Raw genomic sequence first — 15,393 nt, forward strand, 5'->3', positions numbered from 1 at the left:
TGGCTGTGAAGACTAAAATGCGGGGCCCCGGCCGATCGAGTGTGTGACCGGCCCGGGTAAACGGGAGGAGGTGCATTACCGGACCCTCAGCCACCCGTTCCCTGAGGCAGCTCGCTCGGCCGTCGATCCTCCAGGCGGTCACGGTGGTCACCAGCATCCAGCGACGCGCATATAACCACCCCCGCTACGTGCTCGTCGTCCGAACACTCCCAACAATGTCGGGCGCACTACACGGAGCGCGTGCGGCCCTCCACCTCCCGCGCTCGCTGCCCGCCCGCGCGCTGAGTACCTTCACCTACACCGACCTCCCCGCTCTCCCGCTGTCTGCGCCTCCACCACAGAGCGAGGACAGCGCCTTCGCTGCGCGCGTCGCAGCCGTCGAGTCGTTCTTCGCGCTCCCCCGCTTCGCCGGCCTGAGGCGGCCCTACGCCGCCGCGGACGTCGCCTCGAAGCAGGGCTCCATCCCCCCGCTGCCCCTCCCGTCCGCGCTCACGGCGGACAAGCTGTGGAGGCTCTTTGACGAGAGGAGCAGGGAGGGAAGCCGGTGCACACGATGGGCGCGGTTGACCCTGTGCAGATGACGCAGATGGGAGGTGGCAGGAGGTGGTGTACGTGAGTGGGTGGGCGTGCAGTAGCTTGCTGACGACCGCTAGCAACGAGGTTGGACCGGACTTGGGGTGAGTGCTTCTCCTGCAATCCGCACTTCTGCCCGCGCTGACTGCGGTGTATGCCACCAGTGACTATCCTTATACGACCGTGCCGAACCAGGTCGAGCGGCTATTCCGCGCGCAGCTGCACCATGACCGCAAGCACTACGACGAGCGCATCGAGATGGGTGCAGAGGCACGGGCGAAGACACCTTACGTTGACTACCTCCGGCCTATCATCGCGGATGCAGACATGGGGTGCGCGATGGCGTTCTCCTCTATTATCGGCAAGACAAGGGTTGATCGTATGGGTTCACATAGACACGGCGGCCAGTCAACCGTCATGAAGCTCACCAAGCTCTTCGCCGAAGCCGACGTCCCCTCCTCCTCCCCCCCTCCTGACCTAACCTCACCCCCCAGGGCGCCTCCGCGATCCACTTCGAAGACCAGCTCGTCGGCGGGAAGAAGTGCGGGCACCTCGCGGGCAAGGTGCTCGTCCCGACCTCGACGCACATCGCGCGCCTCACCGCCGCGCGCTTCCAGCTCGACCTCCTCCAGCACCCGATGCTCCTCGTCGCGCGCACGGACGCCGAGTCCGCCCGCCTCATCTCGAGCACCGTCGACGTCCGCGACCACCCCCACATCCGCGGCGTCGCCGCGGAGAGCAGGGCCGAGCGCCGCGGGCTCGCGGAGGCCGTCGAGGAGGCGGAGGCGCGCGGGGCGGGCGCGGCGGAGGTGGGCAGGGTCGAGAGCGAGTGGCTGGAGAGGAACAAGCTGGTGACGTTCGATGAGGGTATGTTGCTTGGCTTCGTTGGTATCGACAGGCTGACAGGCGTGGGGTAGCTGTTGAGCAGGCATCCAGCGGAGCAGCATCCAGGACAAGGAGACCGCCCTCCGAGGCTACAGAGCCGCCGCGGACGGCAAGTCGAACGCCGATGCGCGGGACATCGCCAAGGACATCCTCGGCGAGCCCGTGTTCTTCGACTGGGACCGTGCGTGCACCTGCACGCCTTTCTCCTCCCTCTTGCGCTGACCGTGACGCCCAGTGCCGAAGACGCGCGAGGGCTACTACCACTTCACGGGCGGCATCGAGGCCGCGATCAAGCGCGAGCTCGCGTTCGCGCCCTACGCGGACATGATGTGGCTCGAGACGAAGAAGCCGGACCTCGAGCAGGCGCAGGGCTTGCGCGTAGGATCCGGGAGAAGTTCCCCGGCAAGTGCGTGTCACGATACTGCAGCGTTATATCTACAGCGGACGCTCATGTCTGCGTTGCAGATGGTTCGTGTATAACCTCAGCCCGAGCTTCAACTGGTCCGCACAGGTTTCTCAGACGCGGCGCTCAAGAACTTCGTCTGGGACCTCGCTAAGGAAGGGTGAGTCTCCCTCCTGCCCTCCCTGCATGCTTCACTCACTCCACTCCTCCGGCCCCCACGTAGCTTCGTCCTCCAGCTGATCTCCCTCGCCGGCCTGCACCTCAACGCCGCGGCCACCGCCGAGCTCGCGCAGCGCTACCACGCCGACGGCATGCTCGCGTACGTCGAGCTCGTCCAGCGCAAGGAGAAGGCGCTCGGCTGCGACGTGCTCACGCACCAGAAGTGGAGCGGCGCCAACTACGTCGACCGCATCCTCACCACGCTCTCCGCCGGCTCTCCAGCACGTCGCCATCGGCAAGGATTCGACGGAGCACACCTTCTGAGCGCACTCACGCAGCCGGACTGGAAGGTCCGACGCGTCAGTGACGGCGGGTCGGGGGGGAGCATCTACTATGGTGCACACGCACATGACGTTGGTTTGGTCGGAGCCGCCCCGCGCCCGGCGGGTATGTATTACACACTACTTACTTACTGGGAGTGGAGACGAGCGAGCGGGGATCTATGTAATATAACAATACGACTGCGTGCAACGTCGACGTCGAAGGCGGGCAGGCGTCCAGCGGGACATGCAAGTCCCTCGAGGAGCGGGGATTAGAGAATAGATAAGTACGGGTGCGGTGCGAAGTGCGAATGCGACGAGCGAAGAGCAGATGCGGGGGGTCAGACTCAGACAAGATCGGGATAGGTGGCGCGTGGGCTATGGCTATGGAAGTGAGCGAAGATGCAGAACAGTCGAACGTCAGACAGACCGGCGCAGCCGACAATCGTCACATAATAAGTACGAACTGAAAGCAACAGGCGACATCGAAGCGTAGCAAAGATACACGGTCCCGCCCTCACTCGCCATGGTCCAGCCCGTGGTACGGGTACGAGAGCGTGTTCTCCAGCTTGTACGAGTTCATCTTCGGCGAGACGATCTCGAACTGGGACACGTCGAAGCTCGGCCTGCTCTCCATCGACTCGCCCGAGTGCCGCGACAGCGCCCCGCCCTTTGGCGGGGAGTCGCCCGGCGTGAGCCTGCCGTTCTGCCGCGGCGGCGACGAGGACACCGTCGACACCGACGACATGCTCGGGCTCAGCCGCTGGCGTGTCGACGCACGTCGGCCATTGAGCAGGTTCGACTGGCTGGACCGCTTCTTCATCTGCGCCTGTGCGAACTCTTCCGGCAGCGCAGGGCTCGGCGGGATGTCCACGAGCGTGGCTGAGCCAGAGGACAACACCGAGCCACGCCTAGTTGCGAGGGTCGACCCGTCGATGATGCTGGGCCGACGACGCTTCGGTCCAATATCGTTGAGCAATTCTTGGCTGGAGCGCGGCGTGCTCTGGGATGACGATGAAGGCTGCGCATTCAGGCTCCCGTTGGCTGACTTCCACGACTTGAGGATGGACTTGCGTACGGTGCCGTTCCTGTCCGAAGGGGAAATGGCCGGCACAGCTGACGACAACATGGGCGAAGAGTTTGGAGAGGGAGATGCCGATATTGGAGGGAGGTAGGGAGAGGGAGAGGGAGAGGGAGAGGCGGACTGCGTGGCGCTGACAGGGATTGCCGGCGAGGGCTGGCGCGAGGCGTCCCCAAGAACTGCATGCTCCTGACCGACGACTTCCGCTTCCTAAGCCTCGGCGGCGAGTCGCCCATCTGGTCGGACAACTGGGGGGACTTAGTCGAGGTCCGTGACATGCGCTTGCCTGCAGGGTCCCGTGGATCATTAGGCGACGATCGTCCGGACTCGAGTACGTTCACGGAGGCGCTGGAGAGCTTGCTGTTGGTCTTGCGCCACAGCTTCTTGATGCTCTTCATGCTTACCAGCGGCGCACCCTTCGAGCCCTTCTCACTCTCCTCTTCCGACACGATCGAATCGAGTGAAAACCGGCTCGACGGCGTCTGCGATTTCGCCCTGATCTCCGGATCGTAAGAGGGCTTCCTAGAAGACGTGGGCCGCGAGGTGCCGTTGGGCCGTCGATCATTGTACATGTCGCTGCTCCTCTCCTCATGGATGCGCGTAGCCTCAGCCTCCGAAGGGAACCTGCCAAACGGGTCTGGGGAGAGGGGAATAACAGGTGAGTCACTGCCACTAAGACCTGGCGTGAGCATCGCAGGAGGCATCAGGGGCGGGTATAGCTCGTCTTCTCGCGCTGACGAGCGAGACTCTCGTTAGATATCGTGCCGGAGCGGGAGCGGGACATGACCATCCCATTTGGTGGTTCAGAAGAGAGACCATTGAAGGCTATACGTGGCGGCGACGAGGAAGCGCCTCTGTTTTCCGCAGGCGATGCAGACCTCATTGCGCTCGAGGCGTCTGTCGTGCTCACAGCCGAGTATGGGACAGCAGGCCATTGAGCGCCCCCTTGGGCCGTTGTCGGCTCGCTAGAGCACGATTGAGCGCTCCATGGAAATTGTCCTATGGGTATAAGCTGCTCACCTTGCGTTTGTCTTGAGTTTTAGTCTGGATGGTGAGGGTGAGCCCCATTTCGGAGGCGAGAGGGTAGCTGAATGCAATCCTCGCGTAGGAGAATCTTCGAAGGCCTCAGTTTGTAGTCGTCTCGGCGACAGTTGGACAAGGTTCTGTACAGCAGCTGTTCAGTGAAGACACCAGACAGAAAGATATCAACCCACCTTTTCGAGCTCGTCGAGCTGCTGTTTCATAAGGAACTGACTCCGTCTTCGGTCATTAGGGTCATTTTCGTCAAACTGGCACGCAGCACGCTCAGAATCAATCGCGCATCAACGAGACATTTGCCCTCACCTCATCATCCTCAACACGCAAACCGAGGTCGAGGTCCTCAAAGATCGCGCCATCGCGTTTCTCCTCCTCCGGACTCCTCATCTTCTTCAGGCTCTGCGGAGGTACCAAGTCCTCCTCTGTATCTGGGGTATCGCCATCGAGGTACGCAAGACGCACGCTCCAGGACTGCTCCCTGCGTTCGGGCTATCCTGCACAGCGAGGCCGTCAGTCCTAGCGGGCACAAGGTTGAGCGGCGGGGGCGGGGCGCGCTTGCCTGCGCCCGCGGTTGTAGGCGACGAACGCCGCTTGCCCGTAGATGGCGGCGAGGGGATTGACACGATGAGCGCCGGGCGGGAGCGCGAATTCCATAGCTCCTCGACCTCATCCTCGTCATTCAGCCCAGTGCGGTCGCCCTCGGGTCCTCCTGGAACGAGGAGAGCGCAGAGCCGTCTAGAGCGAGATCGACGACGTTAGGGTTGGCTGCGCGCCGCGCGCGTCTCGCTTGCATGTCGGCCCAGGTGTCTTCGTCTGTGCCGAAGACGTCCACAAGTGGGTCACCTACCGGTGCGTTGAGATCCTCGAGGTCCGATGTGTCGTCTTGAAGCTGGGCATAGCCCTCAGCAGCCAGAGCGTCTCGCTCGCGCAAGAACGCCGGGCGACCATCCTGCATTCGCTCGACGAGGGTGAGGTCAAATGGTGCTCTCCTATTCTCCGCATCTCCATTCTCTTCCTCTCCATCCACTCTCAACCCTGACCCCTTCCGTGTGCCCGCCCGAGACTCTGAGCGTTTTGCATGACTTGCCCTGCGACTCCTTGCCCAAGGCTCATACCACCCTGCTTTTCGCCTGTCAATGTCGAACTCTACCTTCGCAAGAATGGGGATCAGAGCAGGCGAACGGAGACCAGGCAGAGGCAGCTCATCAGGGGAACTATCAGGGCCTGCAGAGAGAGATGACATAGACTCCGGCGTTTCCAGTTCAGACTGCGAGGAGAATACGGAATGCGACGCAGTAGAAGGAGATGGTGTCATGGGCAATTGTGATTGGGACACGTCTATCCTCCCAGGTGACATGAGCGGTCGCAAAGACGTCGCCGCGACTTCCTGTATGAGGGAAGGCGACGCGGGAGAAGTGCCACTTATTCCCAGACCTAATTGTCTTGGGCCGGGCGAGAGAGCATCCTCTCTGTCCGCCTTGACGACGCGGTGCCAGATGTGTCTCCAAATGTCTTCGGATATGCGAGGACCGGGCTCCTCTTGCTCGGGTTCAACATCGGGTTTCGAAGACGTGGAGGTGAGGACGAGGTAGAGGATGAGACCTGCGGTGCTAGGCAGTGCGTACTCCTTCGCTATGGCGGAAAGTTGGCTTGACAGCGTGGAGTAAACAGGCACGAGCACGCCGCGGCCGAACTGTGTGTGGTAGCCCGACGCACCGGCGGGAGGGGGTAAAAGATCGGAGTCGTCCACAGCGTCAATATCATGGGGCAAATGAGGGGGTGGGATGACATGAAGGAGGTACTTCGTGGACGAGGCTGAAGATGTATAGGTTTGGACAGATGCTGCGGACGGAGTTGGTGACCGTCTAAAGTGATCAGAGGCTGCGGGGGACGTCGACGAGGAACTCGGCCAAGGCGGAGACGAGAGCGAGAGAGTGTATGCATGCCCTGCGGGCAAGGGTGTAGGTACGCCCAGAGCATTTGCGAGCTTCGCTAGGCGGTGGGGAGGGAGCGGGGAGCGTGGGGGAGCCCATGCGGGCGCGGACGCCACGGAGGCCGGCGAGTGCGTCGAAGAGCGGTCTGAGGTCGTTCCTGGCATGGCTCTCGCGCGGAGTGAGTGAGATTACCTTCTCTTGGCGGTGCTAGAACGACGCCCTCCGTCTATGCTAAATACAGGGGCTGATGGGGCGAAAATGAAGGCGTGAATACATACATAGGGGCCCTGGGAGAAGCACTTATGGACGTACCTCGTATCCGAGTAGCACCCTAGCGGAGAAAGCACGACCGCGAGCTGCGAAACGCGGGTAGGCATATACCAGCGACTGTAGGGCCTACGGGCGTGGCGAGGGGCGGGAGGGCGGCTTGGACGGCGGGATACAAACCGTTGTAGGGATCTGGCAGTCGCGCCTTCAAACAAGCAACCGTACTGGTCTCCCCACAGGGCCATCACGTGGCTCAGACAGCGGCAGATCCCCATCTCAGATTCCTGCCATCCATCATCTCGTCCGCAAGGCTACCAAGTTAACTCCAAATACCACCCCCGGATTCAGTGCTGTGTACCTTCACATGTAGAACAGCGGCCCACGACGATTTACAATTATTCCGCCGCGAAAACTTGTACAGCCAGTGTAACGACTAATGGCGAGTCCGTACCGGACCTGACTCGACTCGGCCCTGGGATGATGATCATTCACTTGATGCTTGTATGGGTTGTCGAACACGTTAGAAGCATGATATACGCCCCACATCTTCTCATTCGCCACGAAGATGGCTCACGTCGGGAACGACATTGACTGAACTGCTGACTGGTGGCCCTGTGAAACGAACCGAAGGTAACACCGGAACCGGTTTGACGTGTCTGCACACGAAAGAGGAGCCCCGTTTGTTGCAGTCAAACATATACATTCACACGTCATGCATACAATCCATTCATACAGGTACTGCCAGGTAGCGACTCATCACGACATATACGGTATACGTGGGAATACGCGCCTGATCCAAGATGCCTGCTGAGACGACGACCGAGCAGAGAACGCGACGCAGCGCCAGTGTAGCAAGCGGCGAAACATACCGCACCGTCGCACACCGACCCACTCGCACCCACAGACGGACCTCCCTCTGCCCAACAACCATCTGACCAGACGCGGCGCCCTCTCCCGCCCCGCGCGCCCCTGCCAGACTGCGGCCGGAAAGGTCGTAGTCAGCAAGGTGGAGGGAGGGAGGACGATAACAAGATGGGAGCAATAGTAGGAAGGGAATAGAAAGGAAAGAGAGAGCCGGAAATGACAGGGGTAGGGAAGGGAGGAATGATATGTACAGAATTGATGCGATTATCATGACGGATGGATGGATGGGGAGTGATGGGATAGCACTACACAGAGACTATCATCACGGCGTACGGCGCGAGGGAGTGTCATATATGGCGAGAGGGAACGAGGCAGTCCTCCGCAATCGCTATGTCCAATGCGTGGAAGAAGCGATGGAGAACGTGAATAGAAATAGCGTCCGTGCGGGAAAGAAGACGAGGCAATACGCGGTGGCGGCCAGGGAGCGGTATATTCGTATGGGCTTGCTCCTGTTAGGGCTTCTATGGGATGGAGGGCGCGGCAACTTCGACCGCGGACCAGGAATTACGGAGTGTTGTGAGGGAGCAAACGATGACCGGATCCCAGACGTAAAGGAGGGGATGTCGAACGCGCGCTGCGAGCAGTTCGACGCACCGGACCTGCTCTCACTGCGAATTCCATCGGCGTGCTCCACGACCTGTGCTTCTCCTCAAGAGCGCCTTGGACCAATAGTTTACCGACAACCTTGGCGCCATCCACCTTAGGCGACCAAACCCGAACCGAGCCAAACTCCTCTTCACCTACCCTCCGCCCCCTGTGCTCGGTCGTACTCCGGACGCGCCCTGAAGACTCGGACCCCCTGCTTCGATGCAGGTAGCTTACCAGTCTCCGCGGTTGATGCGCTGCTGGCCAACTGCACCAGCACCAGCAGCCTGCTGCTGCTGCCGAGTGTGAGAGCGGAGCCTATGCACACGTATGAGCACACACGATCGACGCGACTATATCAGAAACAATCACTTACATGCGGTCCGGCATGCGAGGCTCTTCTTCCTCCTGGACGACCTTGCGCCTGCCACCAGCCTTAGCGCTCGAACTACCGCTCGCCTCCTCCTGGCTCCTGTGCACAGACCAGTCGAAGACGTAGTCGTACTGGTAGCCCTCACGGACGAACAGGTCGCGGAAGAGCTTGCGCAGGTAAGAGTAGTCGGGCTTGTCGTCGAAGCGAAGCGCGCGAGTGTAGTTCAGGAAAATCCCAAACTCGTTGGGGAAGCCGCGGCAGAGCAAGTCTGTGGGGGTGGTCATCTTCTTCTCCATGATGCGGTCGTACTTCTGCTTCTTGGTAGCAGCCTTCAGACCCTGCCACGGAAGCGAGCCGCGAAGGAAGTACATGAGGACGTAGGCGAGGGACTCGAGATCGTCACGGCGGGCCTGCTCCACACCCAAATGGGTGTTGATGGAGGTGTAACGCGCCGTACCCGTCAGGTTCTTGTTCTCCCTGTACGGGATGTGTAGGTGCGTCTTCGGGTCTCTGTACTTCTTCGCCAACCGAAGTCGATGACGTTGACTTGGTTACCACGCTTGCCGATGCCCATGAGGAAGTTGTCCGGCTTGATGTCGCGGTGGATGAAGTTGCGCGAGTGGATATACTCGATGCGGGAGATCTGACGTGGCGTTTCGTAGTAAATTAGAATAGATGTAAACAAAGCACCGGTCATGACTCACCAATTGATCAGCCAACAGAAGAACGGTCTTCAGGCTGAACTTCCGGTTGCAGAAGTTGAAGAGGTCCTCGAGGGAGGGACCGAGGAGGTCAATAACCATGGCATTGTAGTCGCACTCCGTCCCGAACCATCGGACGAAAGGGACACCAACGCCACCGGCCAAGGTCTTGTAAACCTTGGACTCATATTCGAGTTGCGGGTGCTTGGCCTTGACCGACTCAAGCTTGATGGCAACTTCCTCCCCGGAGATGATGTTGATCCCGAGGTAGATATCACCTGCAAAGGCATCGTCAGACCCGAGCAAAAACAAAACATTACTTGCCACGCACCGAAAGAGCCCGAACCAATCTTCTTGCCCAGCCTGTACTTCCCACCAACCCTGAGGTCTAGTCTGTGCGATGAAGAGTCGGCCATGGTATGGATGGTGAAAGACTGGAAACCTGAGTGGGATGAAGCGGTCAGATATTAGTGGCGGGACAGAGAGGGAGAGGACAGAGGGGAAACGTGGATGACGCGGTGTGTAGTTAACGGTGTGGAACGCTGGCAACGACTCCCGACAGCCGCCCAGCGCACGTCGCCTTATTTAATGCATAATGCTGTCACCTCTTACAGTCAGGATGGCGGATGTGGCATTACGTTCATATTTGAGGCAGCAGTAGGTGTATGCTGGTGTCGTGTTGGTAGCCCGCCACAGGCGAGGAGACCTCGAGGCGACCCCCACACGTTATCCGATCCCTGGTCGAGCTACGGCCAAAGCGACGGAGCATTGAGAACTCACCGTTGACGTGAAAGTGAGAACGATGAAACGGAGATGTAGTCGAGGATGAAGAACAAGGATGAGGGTGCGAGAGAGATGGGGAGAGAGAAAGAACGACGGGCGCGGTCGACGGTGGCAATGAGGCTGGCTGGGGATCGTGGGAAAAGTGGCTCGGTCAAGCTGCGTGCAAATGGTGCGGCGCTGAGACTCAGAGCGCTCAATCGATGGCTGTCTTGTTCTCGTCCTCCACAGCGCTCCCTCTTGTCTTCCTCCTTCCCTCGTGAGACGCCTTCGCAATGCCTGCTTTTTGTGCCGTGCTGTCTCTGTTGTATAGCCGCTCTTCACCTTCACTTGACGACCTTAGCACAAGCATCACGCGTGGCGACCACCAGGGCTGGCACCGTAAAACACCAGTAATGTGTATCACTTGACGTCCTGGCGGCTGTGCATCTGGTCCTGGGTCCGGACGGCTTGCGGAAGTGCTGACGCGTCTGTCAGTGTGGTAAGAATGGCATCTCGCCCGGCCGCCCTCGTTCATCCCCCGCTTTGTGGCAATGATTGTCACGGCCGAGCTTCTACCGATTCATTGAAGATCCATTCATGTCTACATTCTCCGCCCGTCGTCTTTCCGGTCGCGCTTTCGGATCTACGCCTGGAATGCGTCGTCGCGCATGGCGAGCTCATGCCTGGGTGGCGAGGGAAAGGAAGCATAACAGCACCGTGCGGCGACCCTCGGCCGCCTCAGGATGCCGTTCTAGGTCCGCTTGACGTTATCAGCATGAAGGTGAGCTTCAGTTTCCGAAGGCCTACGTTCTCTACGCTGCCATCCAGTGGTCTCTTGAGGACTATCACTGCGACAATCCACTGTAACATGTATCAATAAACTACGTTCGTTTTTGTTATTTGCCCGTACATTGAGTAAGCGACAAGGAAGCGCAACGCAAATTTCCGGAATCCATGCAGTCCATCGCCGCCAAGTCTGCCACGACGTGTTCGTCTGCTCGGGCAAGTGTAACGACGCTCGTTCCGGAGATGGCCAAGAGGCGGCATCACACAGTTGGCAGTTGCGGCCGACGGCGGAGTTCAGTTGAGGGGATATTGCCATATCAGGAAGTGATAGGATGGGAAGGCTGAGCTCTGCAGCGAACTCAAACACCGACCGCAGTGTCGCTGGCAACACTGATACCTCCCCTCCGCTGGACCCCCCTCTTCCTCCAGCTCAGTCAGGCATCGGCGTCGACCTTGTCATTCTTTTCACACCTTCGTTCTTTTCCTCAGACATCTCGTTCTGCGCCGTGAAACTCGGTCACCATGGCGTATCGCACACAACCGCAACACGATCCCTACAGCCCCTACCCCGCCCAGGCCTACCCTGACTATCCCTCTACCAACACCGCTGCATTTGCCCCGGACTACCCGCCTGTCGCGCCCCAGCAGCAATATGCCTCCCCGAACCATGGCTACTACCAAGACTACGACGCGCACTCGAACTGGGAGACCAAGTCCACCAAGTCCTACCAGAGCAGCTACGGAGCCTCGCAGGCCCATCTAGTGCAAGGCTATCCTGCAGATGCTATCCCCCCTCTGCCGCCGCTGCCCTACCAGACCGCGCAGCTCAACTATCCGCCCATGCAGCAGATGCACCCGGGCGCGGGCTGGTCTGACGTCCGGGAGAAGCTCCTCAAGCAGCGTGTGGTCAAGCAGGTGAGCTCCACGAGGGTAACCTCGTCATGGACATGCAGGCCCCTTCGTTCATTGTCCCGAAGGGCATGGACGATATCGAGGAAATGACCAAGTTGCGATACACGGCCGCGACCTGCGACCCCGACGACTTCATGCGCAAGAAGTACACCCTGCGGCCGTACCTCCAGAACCGTCACACCGAACTCTTTATCGTTATGACTATGTACAACGAGGACGAGGTCCTGTTCACGCGTACCATGAATGCGTGAGTGCACACCCCTTGGTATGCACGCGTCGACTGAGTCTGTGTTGATGCGTGCAGTGTCATCAAGAACATCGCTCATTTGTGCAGCCGGAACCGCTCAAGATGTGGGGCCCGAATGGGTGGCAGAAAGTGGTGGTGTGCGTCGTTTCCGACGGCCGCAGCAAGATCAACAAGCGCACTCTCCAAGTCTCGCCCTCGTACGCACCGTGATATGCGCTGTTCCAGGCTCATCATACTTATCATACCGCAGATGGGCTGCTACCAGGAAGGTGTCGCCAAAGATACCGTCGGCGGTAAGGACGTGACAGCCCATATCTTCGAGTGAGTATCGCATCTCGGTCCCACAATTCGAGTACTCAAGATTTGCAGGTTCACCTCGAACGTCGTCGTTTCGGAGAAGGGGAGATCTCGAAGAGCGCTTGCCCCGTCCAGGTCATCTTCTGCTTGAAGGAGCAGAACAAGAAGAAGCTGAACAGCCACCGTTGGTTCTTCAACGCTTTCGGACCCCTCATCAGGCCCAACGGTGAGCAAACCTAACGCATGGAGGCTCGATGATATCACCTCACTTCACTTGACAGTCTGTGTGCTTCTGGATGTTGGAACTAAGCCCACTGGTACATCTATCTATGACTTATGGAAATGTTCGTGGAAGTGTTGTTATGCGTTGTCAGTCGGTTCTCATCATCTACACAGGTTTCGACAAGCACTCGAACGTCGGTGGTGCATGTGGAGAGTGAGCACTTTGACTCTCCCCCGAGGCCAGCCGCTCATCTATGATTTGCTAGAATCTGCGTCGATACCGGAAGGTTCTGCTGGTCTATTCTGAGGAGTCCTCTGGCGGCCTCCCAGAACTTTGAGTATAAGATGTCGAACATCCTCGATAAACCCCTGGAGGCACGTGCCAGTTCCCAACTCAGGTCATGTATGAAGTTGACGGCATTTTGTAACAGAGTGTGTTCGGATACATCAGTGTGCTGCCCGGTGCCTTCAGCGCCTACAGGTACAGGGCTCTCCAGAACGGCCCTGACGGCAAGGGGCCATTGGCGTCATACTTCAAGGGTGAGACGATGCACGGAGGTAACAGTAATGCGGGTCTATTCGGTAAGTTCCTGACTGTTGAGTGGGATTCATACGACGTTAACTGTTTTTCCCTTGCAGAACGTAACATGTACCTTGCTGAGGACGTATCTCTGTTTCGAGATTGTGACCAAGAAGCGCGAGGGCTGGATGTACGTCGACCGGATCTAGTCGTTAGGCTGATCTCATTCCTTCCATAGCCTCAAATATGTGAAGAGGCAAAGGCCGCAACCGATGTCCCGAAAGTGTACGTATTCTCCGGCCGATGAGAGCGTCCCATGCTGAGAGGTTCTGCAGGTCCCTGAGTTCATCTCTCAACGTCGTCGCTGGCTGAACGGCTCCCTTTTCGCCACTGTGCATTCGACCGTCTTCTTTTGGAGGATCTGGACGTCCGGACAGAACCCTATTCGGATGTTGCTGCTCCAAGTGCGTTCGCAGAACGTAGTACCGTGGCAAACTGATGGCTCCGTTCAGATCGAATTCATCTACAACGCCGTCCAGCTATTGTTCACGTGGACATCGCTGGCGAATTTCTACCTGGCTTTCTACTTCGTAAGTTCCAAGACCTCGACCTTGAAGTCCAAACGTATTCACAGTTGCAATTTAGTTGGTCTCTTCGGCAACTTCTGGCAATGGTTCTGAGGACGCTTTCTTCTTCCTCAACAAAGGTGCCGGTGTTCAGGTCTTTGAGGCATTCCTGAAGGTAGCATACTCTGCTTGCCTCGCATCCGTCTCGTGTACTCACGTCGCAACATAGCTCTACATTGCGCTCATCTTCGTCATCGTGGTATGTTCACTTGGCAACCGTCCTCAAGGGTCCAAGTGGATCTACGCGTTCTGCATGGTGCTCTTCGGATTCTGTAACATCATCACACTCTGGTGTGCTGGTTACACAGTCTGGCTCGCGGTGCCTCACACCGTTTCTGGATGGGAAGACTTCCCCAAGTGAGTGTTCATGACTCGTTGTGTGCACGACCTATTGACGTGATGTTCGTGCAGACTCATCGAGAACAACGCTGCATTCCGTGACATTGTCGTTTCCCTGGCCGCCACTTACGGTCTCTACTTCGTCGGCTCCTTCATGCATTTGAGCCGTGGCACATGTTCACGTCCTTCATTCAGTACTGTTCCTCCTCCCGAGCTGTAAGTCTTTTTTCCGTCGAAATGGCAAACTCTGACTGAACACTGATTGTTAGATGTGAACATCTTGAGTACGTCGTTGCTGCCTGGCAGCCGTTCATTTTCTCACAAATTACAGTGATGTACGCATGTGCAACCTTCACGATGTCACCTGGGGTACCAAGGGTGACAACGGTTCGCAAGGATCTCGGTGGTGCCAAGAAGGTTAAGAACTCGAGCGGCCAGGACGTCCTGAGTCGAGGTGCCTACGGCCCGTGAAGACGTCGATCAACTCTGGAATGCATCGCGCTATGCCCTGTCTGTGAAGCCCCCAGAGCAGAAGGAGCACCGAGACGCCGCTACCAAGCAAGCCGATCATGACCGCAACAGTCGTACCAACGTTGTGCTCACCTGGATCGGCACCAACATGTGGGTGTGCCGTGTGCCATTGACTGTGTTGACTAAACGGTGTCCACTCAGGGTTATGATCCTGGTCTTTACTTCGTCTGCCTTCTCCGACTGGGTCGATGAGCACGTCAGCCAAGGTGGCGACGACTCTACATTCAACCCATATCTGACTTTCTTGTTCTATGCCCTGTGCGTACATTGTCGTGCTTTCTCGCTGACCTCCGTACTGACATCTCGTACAGTGCTGGTCTCTCCGCCATTCGTTTTGTCTGCTCGGCGATCTACCTTATTATGCGCCTGTTTGGGTTCTAATTGCAGCTCGGTGGTGGAGAAAACTCTGTGAATGTGTACTTGTCTGTGATTGGCTCCTTGCTAGGTTATTGCGTCTTCGATCTTCGGTTGAGCTTTGTCGATGGCGGATGTGTTAGTAGATAGTTCCCTGTACATCATTGGTGTTATACCCTTGTCCGGATCCGTAGTGTGCTGCTCAATGTCTCAGTGTCTGTCTGTCTTCGCCCAGCCCGGCACAGGGCAGTAATTTATCGCTATTTCTCGCAATTCTTCGGGTGAAGTGCAGTGGCTCGGCAAGAGGGAACGTTCTGCGCGCGCACGTGTTTCGACGCGAATGCTCTAACGCGGTCGGGCGCTAACCGATCGTGTACCGTAAGTTACGCTCTGCTGCTTGGCCACTTTGCTGCTTGCACTTTTGCCCGTCGACATGAACACGTAGCCTCGCCTTACACTCAAACCACTGAGCTGTCCCACCCACCCAAAACGCTCGTTACCCCTGCCATCATGGAGACCACCGCGACGGCCCTAGCCATGATGGGCACCCAGTG

The 15,393-nt window shown here is 58.3% G+C and overlaps 4 protein-coding genes across 4 annotated transcripts; 2 read left to right on the forward strand and 2 right to left on the reverse strand.

The window, feature by feature from the left end:
* Positions 1–95: 95 nt before the first annotated feature.
* Positions 96–2,451, forward strand: B0H18DRAFT_996070 (isocitrate lyase family-domain-containing protein; the record flags this gene model as incomplete). The annotated part of the gene is made up of 10 exons (XM_048045386.1): positions 96–544; positions 594–677; positions 738–905; positions 969–1,023; positions 1,068–1,440; positions 1,502–1,639; positions 1,694–1,864; positions 1,900–1,969; positions 1,993–2,021; positions 2,085–2,451. Coding segments are annotated over exons 1-9 (1,417 nt in total), but the record flags the coding sequence as incomplete, so codon positions are not given.
* A 406-nt stretch (positions 2,452–2,857) lies between these two features.
* On the reverse strand, positions 2,858–6,557 carry B0H18DRAFT_1117299 (uncharacterized protein; the record flags this gene model as incomplete). The annotated part of the gene is made up of 8 exons (XM_048033556.1): positions 2,858–3,544; positions 3,616–4,100; positions 4,160–4,386; positions 4,442–4,584; positions 4,636–4,710; positions 4,766–4,948; positions 4,987–5,157; positions 5,211–6,557. The coding sequence occupies 8 exons, from the start codon at positions 6,555–6,557 to the stop codon at positions 2,858–2,860; spliced, it is 3,318 nt and encodes a 1,105-aa protein (XP_047895572.1).
* A 1,845-nt stretch (positions 6,558–8,402) lies between these two features.
* On the reverse strand, positions 8,403–9,659 carry B0H18DRAFT_953462 (casein kinase I; the record flags this gene model as incomplete). Its single annotated transcript, XM_048042190.1, has 5 exons — positions 8,403–8,487; positions 8,546–9,060; positions 9,084–9,185; positions 9,247–9,521; positions 9,575–9,659. 5 exons carry the CDS (start codon positions 9,657–9,659, stop codon positions 8,403–8,405), a joined length of 1,062 nt encoding a protein of 353 aa, XP_047895573.1.
* Positions 9,660–11,313: 1,654 nt separating this feature from the next.
* On the forward strand, positions 11,314–14,866 carry B0H18DRAFT_1117301 (uncharacterized protein; the record flags this gene model as incomplete). The annotated part of the gene is made up of 21 exons (XM_048033557.1): positions 11,314–11,706; positions 11,745–11,924; positions 12,038–12,147; positions 12,201–12,243; positions 12,320–12,473; positions 12,529–12,591; positions 12,644–12,683; positions 12,736–12,867; positions 12,921–13,051; positions 13,109–13,179; positions 13,228–13,272; positions 13,325–13,453; positions 13,502–13,579; positions 13,635–13,730; positions 13,785–13,972; positions 14,027–14,170; positions 14,224–14,238; positions 14,286–14,371; positions 14,428–14,575; positions 14,627–14,743; positions 14,797–14,866. 21 exons carry the CDS (start codon positions 11,314–11,316, stop codon positions 14,864–14,866), a joined length of 2,433 nt encoding a protein of 810 aa, XP_047895574.1.
* Between the last annotated feature and the right edge of the window lie 527 nt (positions 14,867–15,393).

This window comes from Fomitopsis serialis (assembly GCF_022376445.1).
Source record: "Fomitopsis serialis strain Sig1Antser10 chromosome Unknown B0H18scaffold_19, whole genome shotgun sequence".
Lineage (NCBI taxonomy): Eukaryota > Fungi > Basidiomycota > Agaricomycetes > Polyporales > Fomitopsidaceae > Fomitopsis > Fomitopsis serialis.